At 43.2% G+C, this 14,347-nt stretch overlaps 1 protein-coding gene across 5 annotated transcripts in view; it reads left to right on the forward strand.

Moving 5' to 3' along the window:
* Positions 1-14,347, forward strand: part of ARB2A (ARB2 cotranscriptional regulator A) — a 276,975-nt gene that overhangs the window by 260,665 nt on the left and 1,963 nt on the right. For all 5 annotated transcript variants that reach the window (XM_062019248.1, XM_062019252.1, XM_062019250.1 and 2 more), the window contains one exon: positions 13,712-14,347. This exon is cut by the window's right edge and continues 1,963 nt beyond it. In XM_062019248.1, the coding sequence (XP_061875232.1) occupies positions 13,712-13,854 (143 nt within the window). In that variant the 3' untranslated portion in view covers positions 13,855-14,347. The remainder of the gene's footprint in view (positions 1-13,711) is intronic.

Here is a 14,347-nt window from a genome sequence, read left to right on the forward strand (position 1 = left end):
ACTGTGAACTTAGTATTTCCCTTCACATTCAGCCCAGACTTCTGAGTCTTTTCCTCGTGCTGGTGGCAGACCTCCCTCCTATGCTCACACTCATGCTGAGCTTCACCACCTTCCCCACCTGATGCCTGGCTCCAACTCATGTCGTCATGGCTAGCTTGCCACCTCTGCATCCTGAACGTCACCCATGACTGATCTTGGGTAGCATTGTTCAGCTAAGGTAGGAAGCAAGGTGCATGAACAAGGGAAAGGTGTTGAGTGCTTCCAAACAGAGCTGCTGTTTGCTGCAGCAAGGATGGGTTACACAGGAAGTGAAATGCAGCGTTATGGTCATTAATCTCAAATACTCCCTCTAATGACACAGAATCATAGAATCATTTTAGTTGGAAAAGACCTTTAAGATTGTCAAGTCCAATCACTAACCTAACACAGCCAAGCCTACCACTAAACCACATCCCTAAGCAGACATCTCTGAGGTTGAGTCACAAGACGCAGCCTCAGCTTAGTTAAATTTAGTGTAATTCACATCTGCAAAGTGTTTGCCACTTACTGTTTAGTTTTAAATTGCCCATTTCCATGAAATGGGAGCTTTAGAGTGTCCCTCATTAAGTCTTGATGTGTTAGAAATTAGGGTGCAGAAGACTGAAATCTATGCGATGCACCACAAGAAACTCAAGTTTCCAGCTAATTCTGAGGCAAATGTGCAATTGATTTACTTTGTGACATTAAGCAGATGGAATGGCACCCTTACAAACGATTATTTCCCCCTTTATTTGCTTTCCCAGTGTAAGTACTGGGAATGGCCACTGGAGATGGGCATTTTTGCAAAGCCATATTTGTAGGCTGCAGCATTTGTCCAGCACAGCTGATCCTTGCCGCACACTTCACCTCATCAGTCTGTAATAGGTGCAGACCTGTATTGATTACCATGACTTGCAGGAGAGAAAAATCTTTGCACTTCAGATTGGGTATAAATTATAAATAGCGTCTCCAAAGGCTGTGAGTTACAGAAATGGCATTCTTCTGAGACAGCGGCATGTAAAGCTGTTGTTGTAGAGGTTATTAACTTTATGATTGCAGCACAGGTGTACTTGACCCGCAACAATGATCATTGTCCATAAAACTCCACCATCTGGGTTCAATCACCTGCCTTCTTCAAGAACGTTCATTAGCAACGACCAGCAAAGGTCATGCTAATAAAAGAAGGTTAACGCTCACTATATCAGTGTAAATTCACTGGTGAAACAGCACTGTCTTCTTGCCATCTTTCTCACTAACGCAGCTATGCAGGCTCCTGTAAGTGGGTCATATAGGTCTGAGGGGTATGGGGGAGTGGGGGAGGTGTGTGCGTCTTAATTTGTATTTATGTGTACAAATACACAGCAGCTGATGAATCACAAATGAGAAAAACATATCTGGTGTGGTTTAGCTATAAATGACTGATTGCAGGTGCACAAGGGTTATTCACATGTCAAATTTACTAATTTCTTTGCTTTTTTTTTTCACCAGCAAATTCTTTATACTTACTTGACAAAATTAACATTTTATCAGAATGAACAGAGTCTGTCAATGACTCTCAAAACTTGAACTTTTAAGTCCATTTGTTACTTAGTGTTTGTATTCTTGTATGGCATTTTACAAACTCAGACCTGTTTCCATGAAGTCAATAAAAAATGTACTGTGTTTCATCCTTACCTAGAAGATCAACTCTTCATTTCTCTTATCGTTCCCTGTTGCACTTTCACAGATGCATCCTCTATTTCTGTGCTCACCACTGCATCTGTGCAGTAGGTACAGCTTGTGTCCAGCTATTTTTAAATATCTGCCAAAGCTAGATCTGGGACTTTTGTTGTCCTGTTAGGAGAGAAGAAAATGTGGAGAGGGGAGATACATTTGGTGGGCTATTGCTAGCAGCTGGAAGATGAAGGTACTGCTGAGGAGAGACTGGATGGACACAGTGTCAGTGAGGTGGAGGAGGTCTTGCTGAAGCAGAGTTGAAGAAAAGTCAGAAACTGGTGGGCCGTGAGGACAGGAGAGATGGTATCAGTGTTTGGATGAGATGCAACAGGATCAGAGCCAAGTGGTGAGCAAGAGTGCAGGAAGAGCTGCAAGGAGGGCAAGTTATGGGGGAGGAATTCAGAAGTGGATGTCCTGCAGAAAGAGATGTCCTAGAGAAATAAATGTCTGGATGGAAGAAAAACAGGCAAGAAGTAGAAGGAGATTTGGGTGAAATGGAGCCTTGGTAAAGGGTGAAGAGGGCATTCTTCCTCCTAAGGCTTGCACATATACTCAGCATTATGGAGCAGCGGGACGCTCTCTATCTGCCTGAGACGTGTAAAACATTTGCCCTGTCAAGCCTGAGGTGTCTCTGAGCATGTACAGGAGCAACACTGTTATAAGGCATAAGCTTTAAGGTCAGGAGCTGAGGTGTTTGTGGAACTTGGACACCTCAGGGGATGGTGAGCAGCTGAATCAGAATTTTCAGCATCACTTGGGTTTAGGCTGTTAAGTTGCACCTGTCTTGATGTAAGGGGCTGAGTCCTACTCAGCAGCTGGCGGCACCTCGCACAGGTGTCCAGCAGCACCTGGGTGGATGGCCTCATCTCAGCCCTCCTATTGCTCGCCCTGTTTCCACCTTCCTGCAGCATCAGTCCTAGGCAGGAGAGAACCAGATGCATATGGGTTTTGCTCAGGTTTCCCCCAGAAGCAAATCCAACATTGCAGAGGTAGCTTCTGGCTTCTTCACATTATTTCCTGTGTGTACCCATCAGAAAATTCCTATCTGAAGGAGAATCAGGGGGAAGTGCCCTTCCTGTGGCTCTCCAGGGATGCTATGCACCTGAGGACCAGGCAGAAGATGTATGGTGCCAAAGGTATGTTGGAGGGATTGGGCTGAGTTAGGTTAGGTTAGGTTAGGTTAGGTTAGGTTAGGTTAGGTTAGGTTAGGTTAGGTTAGGCTAGGAATAGCCAAAGGCAGTAGTCATAAGATGAAGCAGACAGGTTAGTGAAAACCTATGAAAATTCTCTGGGCTCACGTTGACCATAATTATTTGCCTACACAGATTAAAAAAAACAGGATACTATAATCCAAGCAGAAATTTTAGGGGGAAAAAAATCCCTTTGAAATGTCCCATATGCAGGAGATGATAAACATTTTCAACTGGGGGAGAGGGGGTGTTAATTTCTGTGCTAAAGGCTTACAACATGTGAGACCAGATTTTTGCTGAAATCATAAAAACACTGGGTGTTTGGTGCCACGCTTGATGGCCCATATGCATTCCTGTTGCAGTTTGTTCCTTAGACACAGCTCATTTTTGTCCCTGGAAAGACCTTCTTCACTCCCATAACTGCCTGTGTCAGCATCCGTGCCAGTCTCCAAGCTCCACTCTTGGCACAAAAGGGGAGAAAATTATATTCAGCTGCTTTACTTTAAAATTACTTTATTGCAATTGCAAATCTGTGCTTATCCTGCTAGTGATTAAAGACTTTTTTCCATCTTTATTAGAAGGGTTGTCTCCACCGTCATGTAACACAGGATTTTAAAGCATTGCCTTGGCTGCTGTTTTTTTGAGAAGCTCCAAAGCTGGGTCGGTTCATGCTCACACTGCTGGTACAGCTGTTCCTTCGGCGATTTGCATAATTTCATTTGCTTGGTGGGTCTTGCAAATCTGGGATGCTCTTCACTGAAATAAGCTGACATCAGCGTTTTCTGAATTATTTCCAAGAATTAATTCTCCATCCGGATGTTTCATGGCACAATTAGTATTTAGGAACAAATAATCACAAAACACCATCTCAGAGAGTAGCTCTTGTCTAAGAGCTCGGTTCTTTCACTCATCCAGTCCTTCCATCATCAGTGAAACTCTATAGCGCTCTCACAAGTTAGCAGAGCACACCTCAGGTCTCTGCCCTACAAACAGTGAAAAACTGTGGGATTTTGGAACAAACTCAGAAACCAGCCCCCCAGTATTCTGTATTAAATTAACTTACAGGTATTGCTTAGGTATATTTTAGATGTGTTTGTATTTTATAAACACTGTGTGCTTCTTAACACTCTGTTGCTGGGTGAGCAGAGCTCCAGATTTTGGCTTTGCAGAGCTCAGGTACACTCCTGGTGCTGCCACTGGTCTCAGCTGAGCCTCCCAGTCTTCAAAAGCATGGTAATGATGACTTCTCCCTTGGAAAACTTGGATGACATGCCCTTGGAAAGCAGCGGGGAGAAAGAATTGTAACTGGCTGCTTGTATGATGCTGTAGCATGTTAAGATCTGTCATGTAAATTAGAAGTTTTCAGGTTTATAACCTGTGGAGGCTTTGAAGCTTAAGTACTTGTTTTGCAACTGTCTCGCCCAAGAAACTACATTGTATATTCTTTTGGGAAAGGCTGGGTTCTATGCAGGTCAAAACTTCCTTTATTTAAAAGATAATTTTCCATTCTCCTAGTTGAGAAAATTATGGTTTTCAAATGCTAAATACTTTTATTTGTGCTCTTGAGTGCAATTTTACTTTTTTTTTTCCTAATTCATTGTAAGGAAAAAAAATGCATCTACATTTTAAAAATGTAGTTAGCTCACTAATGTATATTATTCAAATGTTTCAGAGCTGATATAATGTACTCTGTGAATACAACCAACTTTACACGTTGCCTAAATAAGCCAATAATGCAAAAGAGTATTGAAGTCAGGGCTGGATAGAAAGAAATTCAAGGATTTATCTGATTTTTGCACATTCCCAAGGGTGAGGTAAATTACACTCAGAATATTCTCAAGAGATGCTTGTCTAACCTATTCTTAACTTCCACAGGTGAGATCCTGTGCTTTCCATAGGTATGTTCTTACCCCAAAAACATCTTTGTAAGATGTAACCTGAATATCCCATCTTCCATTTGACAGGTTTTTATCTTTGCCTTTAAATACAGTTCAGATGTACTTATAGATATGGATGGATAGAGAGAGAGAGAGAGACTTGTAGATAGAGATAATATAAATAGGAGAGAGATAATCTCAACTCTTACCTGCTTTTCTGTGTGTGATACACCACTTTAACATGACTTTTAAAATCTATAGTTGTATAACGTCAGGCTTATTTATGCTGGACCCCTTCATCAAGGAAATGACTTGATCTTCTGCAAACATTCCCTGTGTTTGAAATTGCTGCCCATGAGAGTGTAATTCAGTAACATGCTGCAGGTCTGATTCAGCCAGCAAGGGGTGGGATGCTGTAATGCTGCCAGAGCAGATTATTCCCCGAGCATATCATGGCATTTCACCGGCAGCATGCATTCAGCTGCTTTCCGTATAGCATAGCCCCGAAATTTGGTGGGTGGCCGAGTTTCTCCCTTTCCTCTTCCAAAAGCAAGGCCAGGAGGGGTGGCACAGAATCAGAGAATGGTCAGAATTCAAAGGGATCACAGAATCTCAAGTGTTGGAAGGGACCTTGGAAGATCATCCAGTCCAATGCCCCTGCCAGAGCAGGGCCACCTAGAGTAGGCTACACAGGAACTCATCCAGGTGAGTTTTGAATGTCTCCAGAGAAGGAGACTCCACAACCCATCTGGCCAGCCTGTTCCAGTGCTCCCTCACCCTCACAGTGAAGAATTTTTTTCTTGTGTTTCTTAGGAACCTCTTAAGTTCCACCTTGTAGCTGTTGCCCCTTGTCCTGTCATTGGACACCATTGAGAAGAGCCTGGCTTCATCCTCCTGACACCTGCCCTTTATGAATTTGTAAATCATCCAGTCCCACCCCCTGCTAAAGCAGTTTCTCCTTAATCACAGGAACATGTCCAGGTGGGTTTGGAAACCTCCCAGGAAGAAGACTCCACTCCCTCCCTGGGCAGCCTGTGCCAGGGCTCCCTCACCCTCACAGCAAAGAATTTTCTCCTCATGTTCCAGTGGAACTTCCTGTGTTCCAGCTTGTACCTGTTACTCCTTGTCCTGTCACTGGCCACTGCAGAAAAAAAGACTGACCCCATCCTCTCAATTTAGGTATTTATAACCCTGATAAGATCCACCCTCAGTCTTTGCTTCCCCAGGCTGGACAGCCCCACATCTCTCAACCTTTCCTCAGCAGAGAGATGTTCCTGTCCCATCATCATCTTGCCAGTCCTGCACTGGACTCTCTCCAGCAGTCCCAAGTCTCTCTGGAAGTGAAGAGCCCAGAACTGGGCACAGTACTCCAGATGCGGCTGTACCAGGGCAGAATAGATGGGGAGGACATCTTCCCTTGACCTGCTGGTCACACTCTTCTTAATGCATCTCGGCAGCACTCCCAGCTCTCTCACAATTTCCAGGGTCTGGACCTGGCTCCAGCATCTGATCTTTTGTGCCTGTGCTTGTGTCCAGCCAGTCTCACAGTGTTGGTGGTGTAGACAAGAGCAGATCTCCATAAGTTTGCATTTGCGCAAATAAGTTATTGGGAAATTTTGGACCAAAGGAATTGCTTCCTTTTCAGGACCGTTTACCCCAGAGCAGCAATTCAGGGCGGTCTGAGATTCTGTAACATTTCTGGTTCTTGAAATACTAATTCATCGGCCTCTGTTTTTCAACTATTTGTGAATCCTTCTTTTTTTTAAGGTGGTTATGTGCAATTTGTACAACTATTTGCATTTGTATTAATGGTAGTTCTGTCCTGGATGCCTGGTTCTTACTGTGAATGCCCTATAGCTGTTTAGCATCTAGGTTTTTTTCTTTTTTTAGTATATACACTGGAAAGAAAATGACTTGGGTTTTGGTAACCTGCACTCAGGAGGAATGATGATACAACTTTCACTTACTTGGACAGTCAGCACACAAAGGAGATAAAGAATTTACCCATGATCGTGGGACTGCCCTTAGTATTTAATGAAAAGTAGTGAAAAATTACTGTTGCATTAGCTTCCTATCTCTGTCCTTCCTTGCAAACCTTGCTTGCACTGAGCTTTTGAATGAATCTTGGCATGTGTTGCTCATAGGGCAAGAGGAATTTGTTAAATATTTTGTTACCCTTTTAAACCACATGCTTCTTGCAACTGGTTTGCCTGTTGTAAATGAGGGGTGGAAAAAACTGATTGCAGGTGTGGGGATTCAGAGGTAATCTTTGTTCTGGGTTGGCAGGATGCCTGTTGCTGTTTCCATCATCCCACTAAAGATATCAGAGGTAAATAAACGTCCAACAAAAACAAATATTGGTCTGCATCACAGGAGATAAAAAACAAGTATAAAATGTCCTTAGTGTCTGTAGTCTGTTCTCCAGCATTGCCACAAAGGTTCCCACAATTTTCCTTGGATGAATATTGCATCTAAACCAGCTTACTGTGTGTATAAGCCCCCTTCATAAGCTGTATTTCATTTCTTTGGATTTCTCTGTTTCTTCTCTCTTAACTCCTCCAAAGAATTAATTTCCTTCTGTGATTGCTTTTAGATTATTATCGTGCCCGTGACTCCACAAACTATTACTTCTTAGCCAAACTAAGCACATCAAGGTTTGGGGTTTGTTAGGGGGTTTTCTACGTCCTCTAAGAAATCACTCCTTCCATTTCATTAATTCGTGTGTGGCTTGTCTCTTAATTTCACTTGCAAGGTCTAGCAGTGCATATGTAGAAGCTCCTGGGGTCACTGGTTCTCAAAGCTCTTAAGCTAGTGGACTTCTTCACATTTTTTTCCTGAAACTCTTATCCTTCTTGTCAAAAGCATTCTGTGTTTTAAGCAAAGTATTTTTTTTTCCTTTTTCCTGTTGATACTCTGAGAGCTTCTTCTGTTATAGTGTCAGTAGAGCAAAACAGTCACAGCAGACATAATAATTTGTTCCTTTGCAGATCCATAGGACCCAGGAATCGTAAATGGACAAGCCTTATGAACTAAAAATGTTTCTGTCATTATTGATAACATCTGATGCACTCAGAGGTTAACCACAAAAAAAGCAAAAAGTTAAATTCCTGCTTAGAAATAGCCTTGTGATTGAGAAGTAATTTAATAGCATCCAAAAAGAGGCATGCTGGAGAGGCAGAGAATGCCTTTTTCTCACACATAAATAAAGATTTGAACAGTATAATTACATCACCACAGAGTTACAGAATTACATACCTAAGACTTCAAGTGTTATGCCCTTACTTCAATGTATATGTGTGAAGACAATGAGAAAGACATTTCCATTGATTCATAATTTTCAGGGGGAAAAATCCTTTCTGAAAGGCGTATTGCACTCACATTCCCAGGTCAGAGAGGGCTGGCTTGTTTGTTCATTTATTTGTAAAGGAAAAATGAATTGTGGTGCTTCTCAGAGTTACAGAAATAAGGATAAAATACATTTAGTAAGTTTGAAAGTGCTTCTGTTTGTGAAATACCCCCAAAAACTGCATTTTACCATTTGAAGCATTCAAATCAAGTTTTGATGAGGCTTAGGGCCTTTTGTATTGGTGTAGCTTAAACCATAAATGTTAAACACTGACAGTGTTTAGAGGCAAAATTGCAAACCTAGTGTCATACCTAAATGCTGGCATTAATGTTTTGCAGCCTGACAGAGTCTCAGTACAGACCATAACCACAAGGACATTGCTCACTCTGACTGAAATCAATTGCAAACTCTCTGCTGAGCTGGATGGTTGGTGAAGAGCAGCCATGCTCTCCATCCCAATGGGGACGAAACCCCAAGGCGTGGAGCACCCTTAATCCATTTTGAAGCCTGTGCCATTTAGAGATGATCCCCTGCTTAAAGAAGCAGACCTGAGGTCAGCGCTGTGGCTAATATCTGTGGAGAAACTTTTCAACCTGGAAACTTTTCTCTGCAGAAATATTCCAGCGCAGAGGCACTCACGGTGATTTCTTCCCAGCTCCTGTGCAGCATGGGAAACCTTTGTCCCACACATCTTGTAAACCCGGCGGGGGGCAACCATTGTGCCACGCATCTTCTGAGCACCGCGGGAGGAGGCTTTTGTCTGTCGCAGTGGGCAGGCGCTGTAGGAGGGCACCTTTGTCCCACACAACCAGTAATCGCTCTGCAAGAGTGAATTACGGGGATTGCAGAGCTTCTTCCCTCCACTGTGGTTTAAGACAGAGGCGTTTGTCAGCCTCACTGGACGAACTGCTTCTTTTCCTGAGTGGAAGTGGAAAGGGGAGGCAGCAAAAATACCTTTGCCCACAGGTGCACAAATGGCCAGTGTGGTCATTCGCTCAGTCATGTTGCACGGCTGCCTGTGCAGACACCAATCCCAGTTTCAACCTTTGCTTTTCTTCTTTTCTGTTTTTCCTACCCATTTAGGCTGCCCTCTTTATTAGTATAATTCCTCTGTCCCTTCTTAGTTTGCATTATCTCCTATTCAATACATCACCTGCTAATTAATCTAATTAACGAATAAGCACTCCTGTTATTCCTTCGGGTCACTAATAACCATGTTTAAAAGACTCGAGCCCTAATACCAATCCTTCTAGGACTTTGCAGGTGCATTTTCAATCCTATGTCTTTACTTACTATTAGTCTCCTCAAATGCTGTAGCCACCTCCCAAGAAATGCACCAGTGCTCCTTTCCAGGACCGTCTGAGAGACTGTATGTCATCTCACAGATGCAGTTGTGTCTTTCTTTGGCTGAAATGTAGTAAACTTGATGAACCATGAAGCAGTTCCAGACTTGCAGTAGTAATTGTAGAAAGCAGAAACCCAAACTGCAACCCAGCAAGGAAAGGTGGTGAGATGAGTTGAGATGTGGTACTGAGTCTGGACCCAGCATGCAGAGATGGTGTGAGCAGTATAGGTACTGGTGGACACACTGCTTACAGCTGGAGCCAGCACGGCCACAGCACCACACCGCTGGGAGCTGCTTTACTGTAAGTCTCGAGTATCGTGAGGTCTCCTCAGCTGAGGAAAAGCAGCCCACTTGCAAACAAGAGGTAAATACAACTCGTTAGAGTGGTGAAGGTCATACTCCATTGCGATTCCTCAGGTTCCCACCACCCAAAGCCACCAGGCTGACCTATATGGAAAGACACAGTAATGGATAAGCCTCTTGCATGCTGATTTTTGTGATTCAATAAAGCAGTCAAGTTTGGGTTTTATCTGTTCTTGTCATGTCTGAGCTTATTCTGTTCTAAGGCCTTGGTTGCCCTAAAGGCACTTGTGATTTTTTTTTTTTTAATATTGACCTCTTGCTTTACTAATATTCCAAGGTAAATTTTACATGCAGTAGTTTCCATTAATCCTCCTTTTCTCAAATTAGCATTGTTTTTCTTCCCTCCCCCATCCCAGTCCTCTGGTGCCCTCCTGATTGTGCATGAATTCTCAGAAATAATTGCCAGCAGTTCAGCAAGTTCATTAACCGATTCCCTGAAGACCCTCAGATGCGTGTCATCCAGACCTGATGATTTGTATATTAAATTTTTGCATGTATTCCCTTACCTGATTTTTTTTTTTATCAACAACTGTATTGGCACATCTTCATTATTTCTAATTGTCAATATCTCTTTGTGGTGCTGGGTAAATTGATTCTGAAACTTGTTCACCGTTCTACAGTCATTACTCATTTCAACTCACATCTTACTGAACCCACCTTCTATTTGGAGCTCCCTTCTGATAATGTTCTATACACGTTAAAATATACATCCAGTCCTCTCTACTTCTTCCCCTGCTAGCAAATGTCTGCTTTTATGACATTTCTCTCATTTCTTGTTGTGGGCCTGGGAGCAGGGGGGATTGATATTTTCTTTCCTCCCGCAGCTGTAGCCTTAGCATATTTTAGGATGTTCTCTCTGTTTCACACAATTAACAGTTTTTGTATGTCTTTTCATTGCAACGTGCTCCTAAGATTTCTCAAAGAATTAATGCCTGGAATCACTATGTGTTGTGTGACAGACCATCTCTTAATACAGTATATTGAGCCGTGCAGTTTATCATCACGGTGGTTGAAACTAGTGAGCACTAAGGGTATATATACCTTAAAGGACCTTCGCTTTAGTACAACTGCTTCTTATTATCCAACTTTCACAAATGACTCTTTCTATTGAAAAATAGATGGCTGCTCATGCGTTTAATTTTAATTTGTCTACCGCAAAATACACAACTGAGATTGCAGTTGTCAGTGATATTTTTCCACTGGTAAAAACCTTATGGCCAAATCTGTTGTCACCCTTAGAACATAACTCCTCTTTCTTCTGCGTAATTTTCCTGGACTCTGGTATATAAATCATAAATGTACAGTCTGTGCAGTGTTAAATTTTTAGGGCTTTCCCTTTAGTAGCAGTTGAATGTGAATATGTAAGGACAAAATTTGACCTTTAAATGACTATAAAGGGCCAAGGCAGATACTTGGAAAGCTTTTCTTATTGCAATATTAATCAAGCAAAGAATCATCATAATCCTGGAAACTAAATAGCCATTGTAGTGATTTTATCACCAGGGAAATTGTTCATCTGTCAGTAAGATTGTTACTAGGAAAGGGAAAATAGGGAGTGTTAAAATTGCTTTAGACCACTGGATCATTGAGTCCCTCTAGACTCAAAGCTTGAATTGTTTTTTGAGAGGGGTGGGTTGAGAGGGGTTGCTGCAGGAAAGCTGTAGGTTAATCAGTTTCAGTAACACCAGTGAATGTAAGCCTGATCTCTCTTGAGGACATGAGAGTGCATGGGAGAAGACAGGACAGAGAAAAGGATGGGGAGGCTTCAGAAATTTATTGTTTTGTCATTTTTTGTTTCTGGATGGCCCTTTCACAGAGGAGGAAGGTTGTAGATAAAAAGAAGGAAGGGGGGGGGGAATCCCCAGCATTATGTTCCCTGCCTATATTTTCATCTAATTGAATCCAGTGGATATTAATGACGGTGAATACAATCAAGACAGAAGGAGACGGATGCAGGGAGGTAGGAGTGGCAGAGACGTATTTGTGCAGGAAGCCTAGAAAGCCACATGGGAAGGTGTTTTGTCTCTCAAGGCTCAACATGATGCTACCATGTGCTGTGACACAGGTGTGTGAGGTGATCTACCTGTGCAGGAGTGTCCTTGGCATGTGCCAGGACAGTCTGTTGCTCCAAAAAAACATCTTAAGTAGATGACATCTTTACTGGAGTCATTGCATGGTACCAGCAGGCAGTCGTGTACCCAACCATACTGTAATCAAGGGGACAAGTATTTTAGGCTGTGGATTGTGCTTTATCCTTCTGCTCTGGTGGGAACACTAATGCATATGAGTCTGAGGTAGGTAACAAGCGTTGGCACATGTGACTGTGGGGTGACTCTCATAAGGGGATGGGGTGAGTAGTCTGTGTTGATACCTTCAAGGTGTGACAGACTGCCTCCCAGTAAAAAGGGTTTGCACAAGGATAGGTTTAACTTGGAGGTAGGAAATGTTTGTATAAAAAGATGCCTCTGGGAGTTTGCCTAAGATGCCATGAATTGTCTCCACACCACAAACGCAGAGGGATGAGGGGGGAGATCTGTCTGTGTGCATGACGTGGATCTTCTTTCTACAAAAATGTCTCTTTGTGTGGGAAGTGATGTCTTTCTGTAGAGGGTTTTTTTGGAGGAGCTTCTCTGATGGCCGCCTGTGAGGGAGCGAGGGAGGGCAATGTGACAGGTAATGTACCCATCAAAGACTCTCTGGAAGGGACGGTGTGCATGGAGCCACCAAGGACACACCAAGGATGGGTACACAAGGGCAAAGGTCCCAACAGGGATGTGAAGGTGGATGTGCGGGTGTTGCCATGCCAGAGCATCCCTCCAGGACAGCTGCCCCATGTCCCTGGGGACCATCAACTGCCTCGTGCAGCATCCCTCTCCACCAGGCAGGCCATGGCCAACGTGTCCTTCATTGTTGTCACCCCTAGATTGTGATACTGTCACAAAACTGTTGCTAGGCAACAAATGTGGTTACTGGGTCTCAGCGAATAGCTGAAGGGGAAAGTGAAGTGTTGCACCATTGTAGAGTAACCATAGCAATGACCTACTATTACAGACTAAAGAATTATCATTAACAATGTTAAAGTATCAAACAGAGGCCCAGGATCCAGAGACTTCCAGGCAGCATCTCCGCATAATTGGGTTACCCAGGAAGAGGTCCCAACTCTTTCACAGCCCTTGGCTCCCCATCTCCATCATCTTGGTTTTGTTTAGGGGGTTGCTGTCTGCGGTTTTTTGTTTAAATAAAGCAAATGCACTGTGTGTTGAAGGAGACGTTTGTAAAACAATAGAAACACACACACACACACAAAAGGTGAATCTGTGTGCAGAGGGAAGAAATCAGCGGGAAAGGTCCACTTTACTGCCTCAGCATCACTTATAGGCTTGTTGGGAAAGGATTGAACAAAGAATGTTGTCACAATGCACCAGTTATTCAGATTAGGTGTCCTCTGTCAGTTAAAAGTGTGTATACGAGGCTAGGGCTAGTTTAAAATGAAAAAGAAATAACACAAAATGCACCAACTTTGAAAAGTAGTCACTTTTGTTTTCCAAGTTACGTGGGACAGGTTACTTAGCAGGATACTGTGAGGTTCCACTTTCCCAGGCCCAAGAGACATTCAGTCTCTGATTTGTGATCTGGATGGCCATGAGTCTGTGTGTCTGTGCATCTGTATTGCTGTTCCTGCCCAGCTGCCCAGGAGCTCAGCAATGGGGCAGTCCTGCCCCACCACCCCCACCTGTCACCAGACCAGCTTCCAGCAGTTTTGTCCCCTCCACAGGTTTTTCATTAATACCTCAGCCAACAGGGCCAGCAGCAGTGAAATTACCTCCGGTCAAACTATCACCTTTGTGTTTTGCAGGTACAGAGCGCCATGAACTCACTTCCTGGAAGAGTTTTTCATCTATTTTCAAGTTCTTCAGTGAGGCACTGGAGGCAAAGAACACCTCAGTGAAACCAACCCCAACACGCCGCTCCAACAGGATAAAATACGAAGAGCTGTAAAAAGAGGGGAAGAAAATTGAAAAGCCAAAGCAACCACCACTAACCTCTTCACTGCTTGTTTTCTGCAAGGAGTCTCCCAGCCCCTCATTAGATTGTTTTCTTCCTAGAGCACAAGGTCATGATGTATACATCTAAATAGCGTTTTGCATTATTTCTAGATGAGTGCAACTGTCAAAGCAATATGGGTTCACTGGTTGTGCTTCCTGTGGGCTGTAACTTGGATTTCGTGCTGCCCATCAGTGCGCAGATTAAGGCTGACAGTGGTACTGCACAGTGCAGCATGGTGCAGCTCTAATTACCCTGACGTAGCCTTGCACCAAGCTGATGCCAGAATTTAACAGCTTCGTCCCGGTCCTATCGCCTGCAGGATTTTTTGCTGCTTCCTCCTATTTTGAGACAGAACAAAATAGAAATTACTCTTTTGTTTTTAAAAAAAAAAGATGTCTCTAACTCAGAAGTGCTAACCAGCCCATGGTTTTACACTCAGTAGTCT

This window comes from Colius striatus, chromosome Z, assembly GCF_028858725.1.
Source record: "Colius striatus isolate bColStr4 chromosome Z, bColStr4.1.hap1, whole genome shotgun sequence".
NCBI classification, from domain to species: Eukaryota; Metazoa; Chordata; class Aves; order Coliiformes; family Coliidae; genus Colius; species Colius striatus.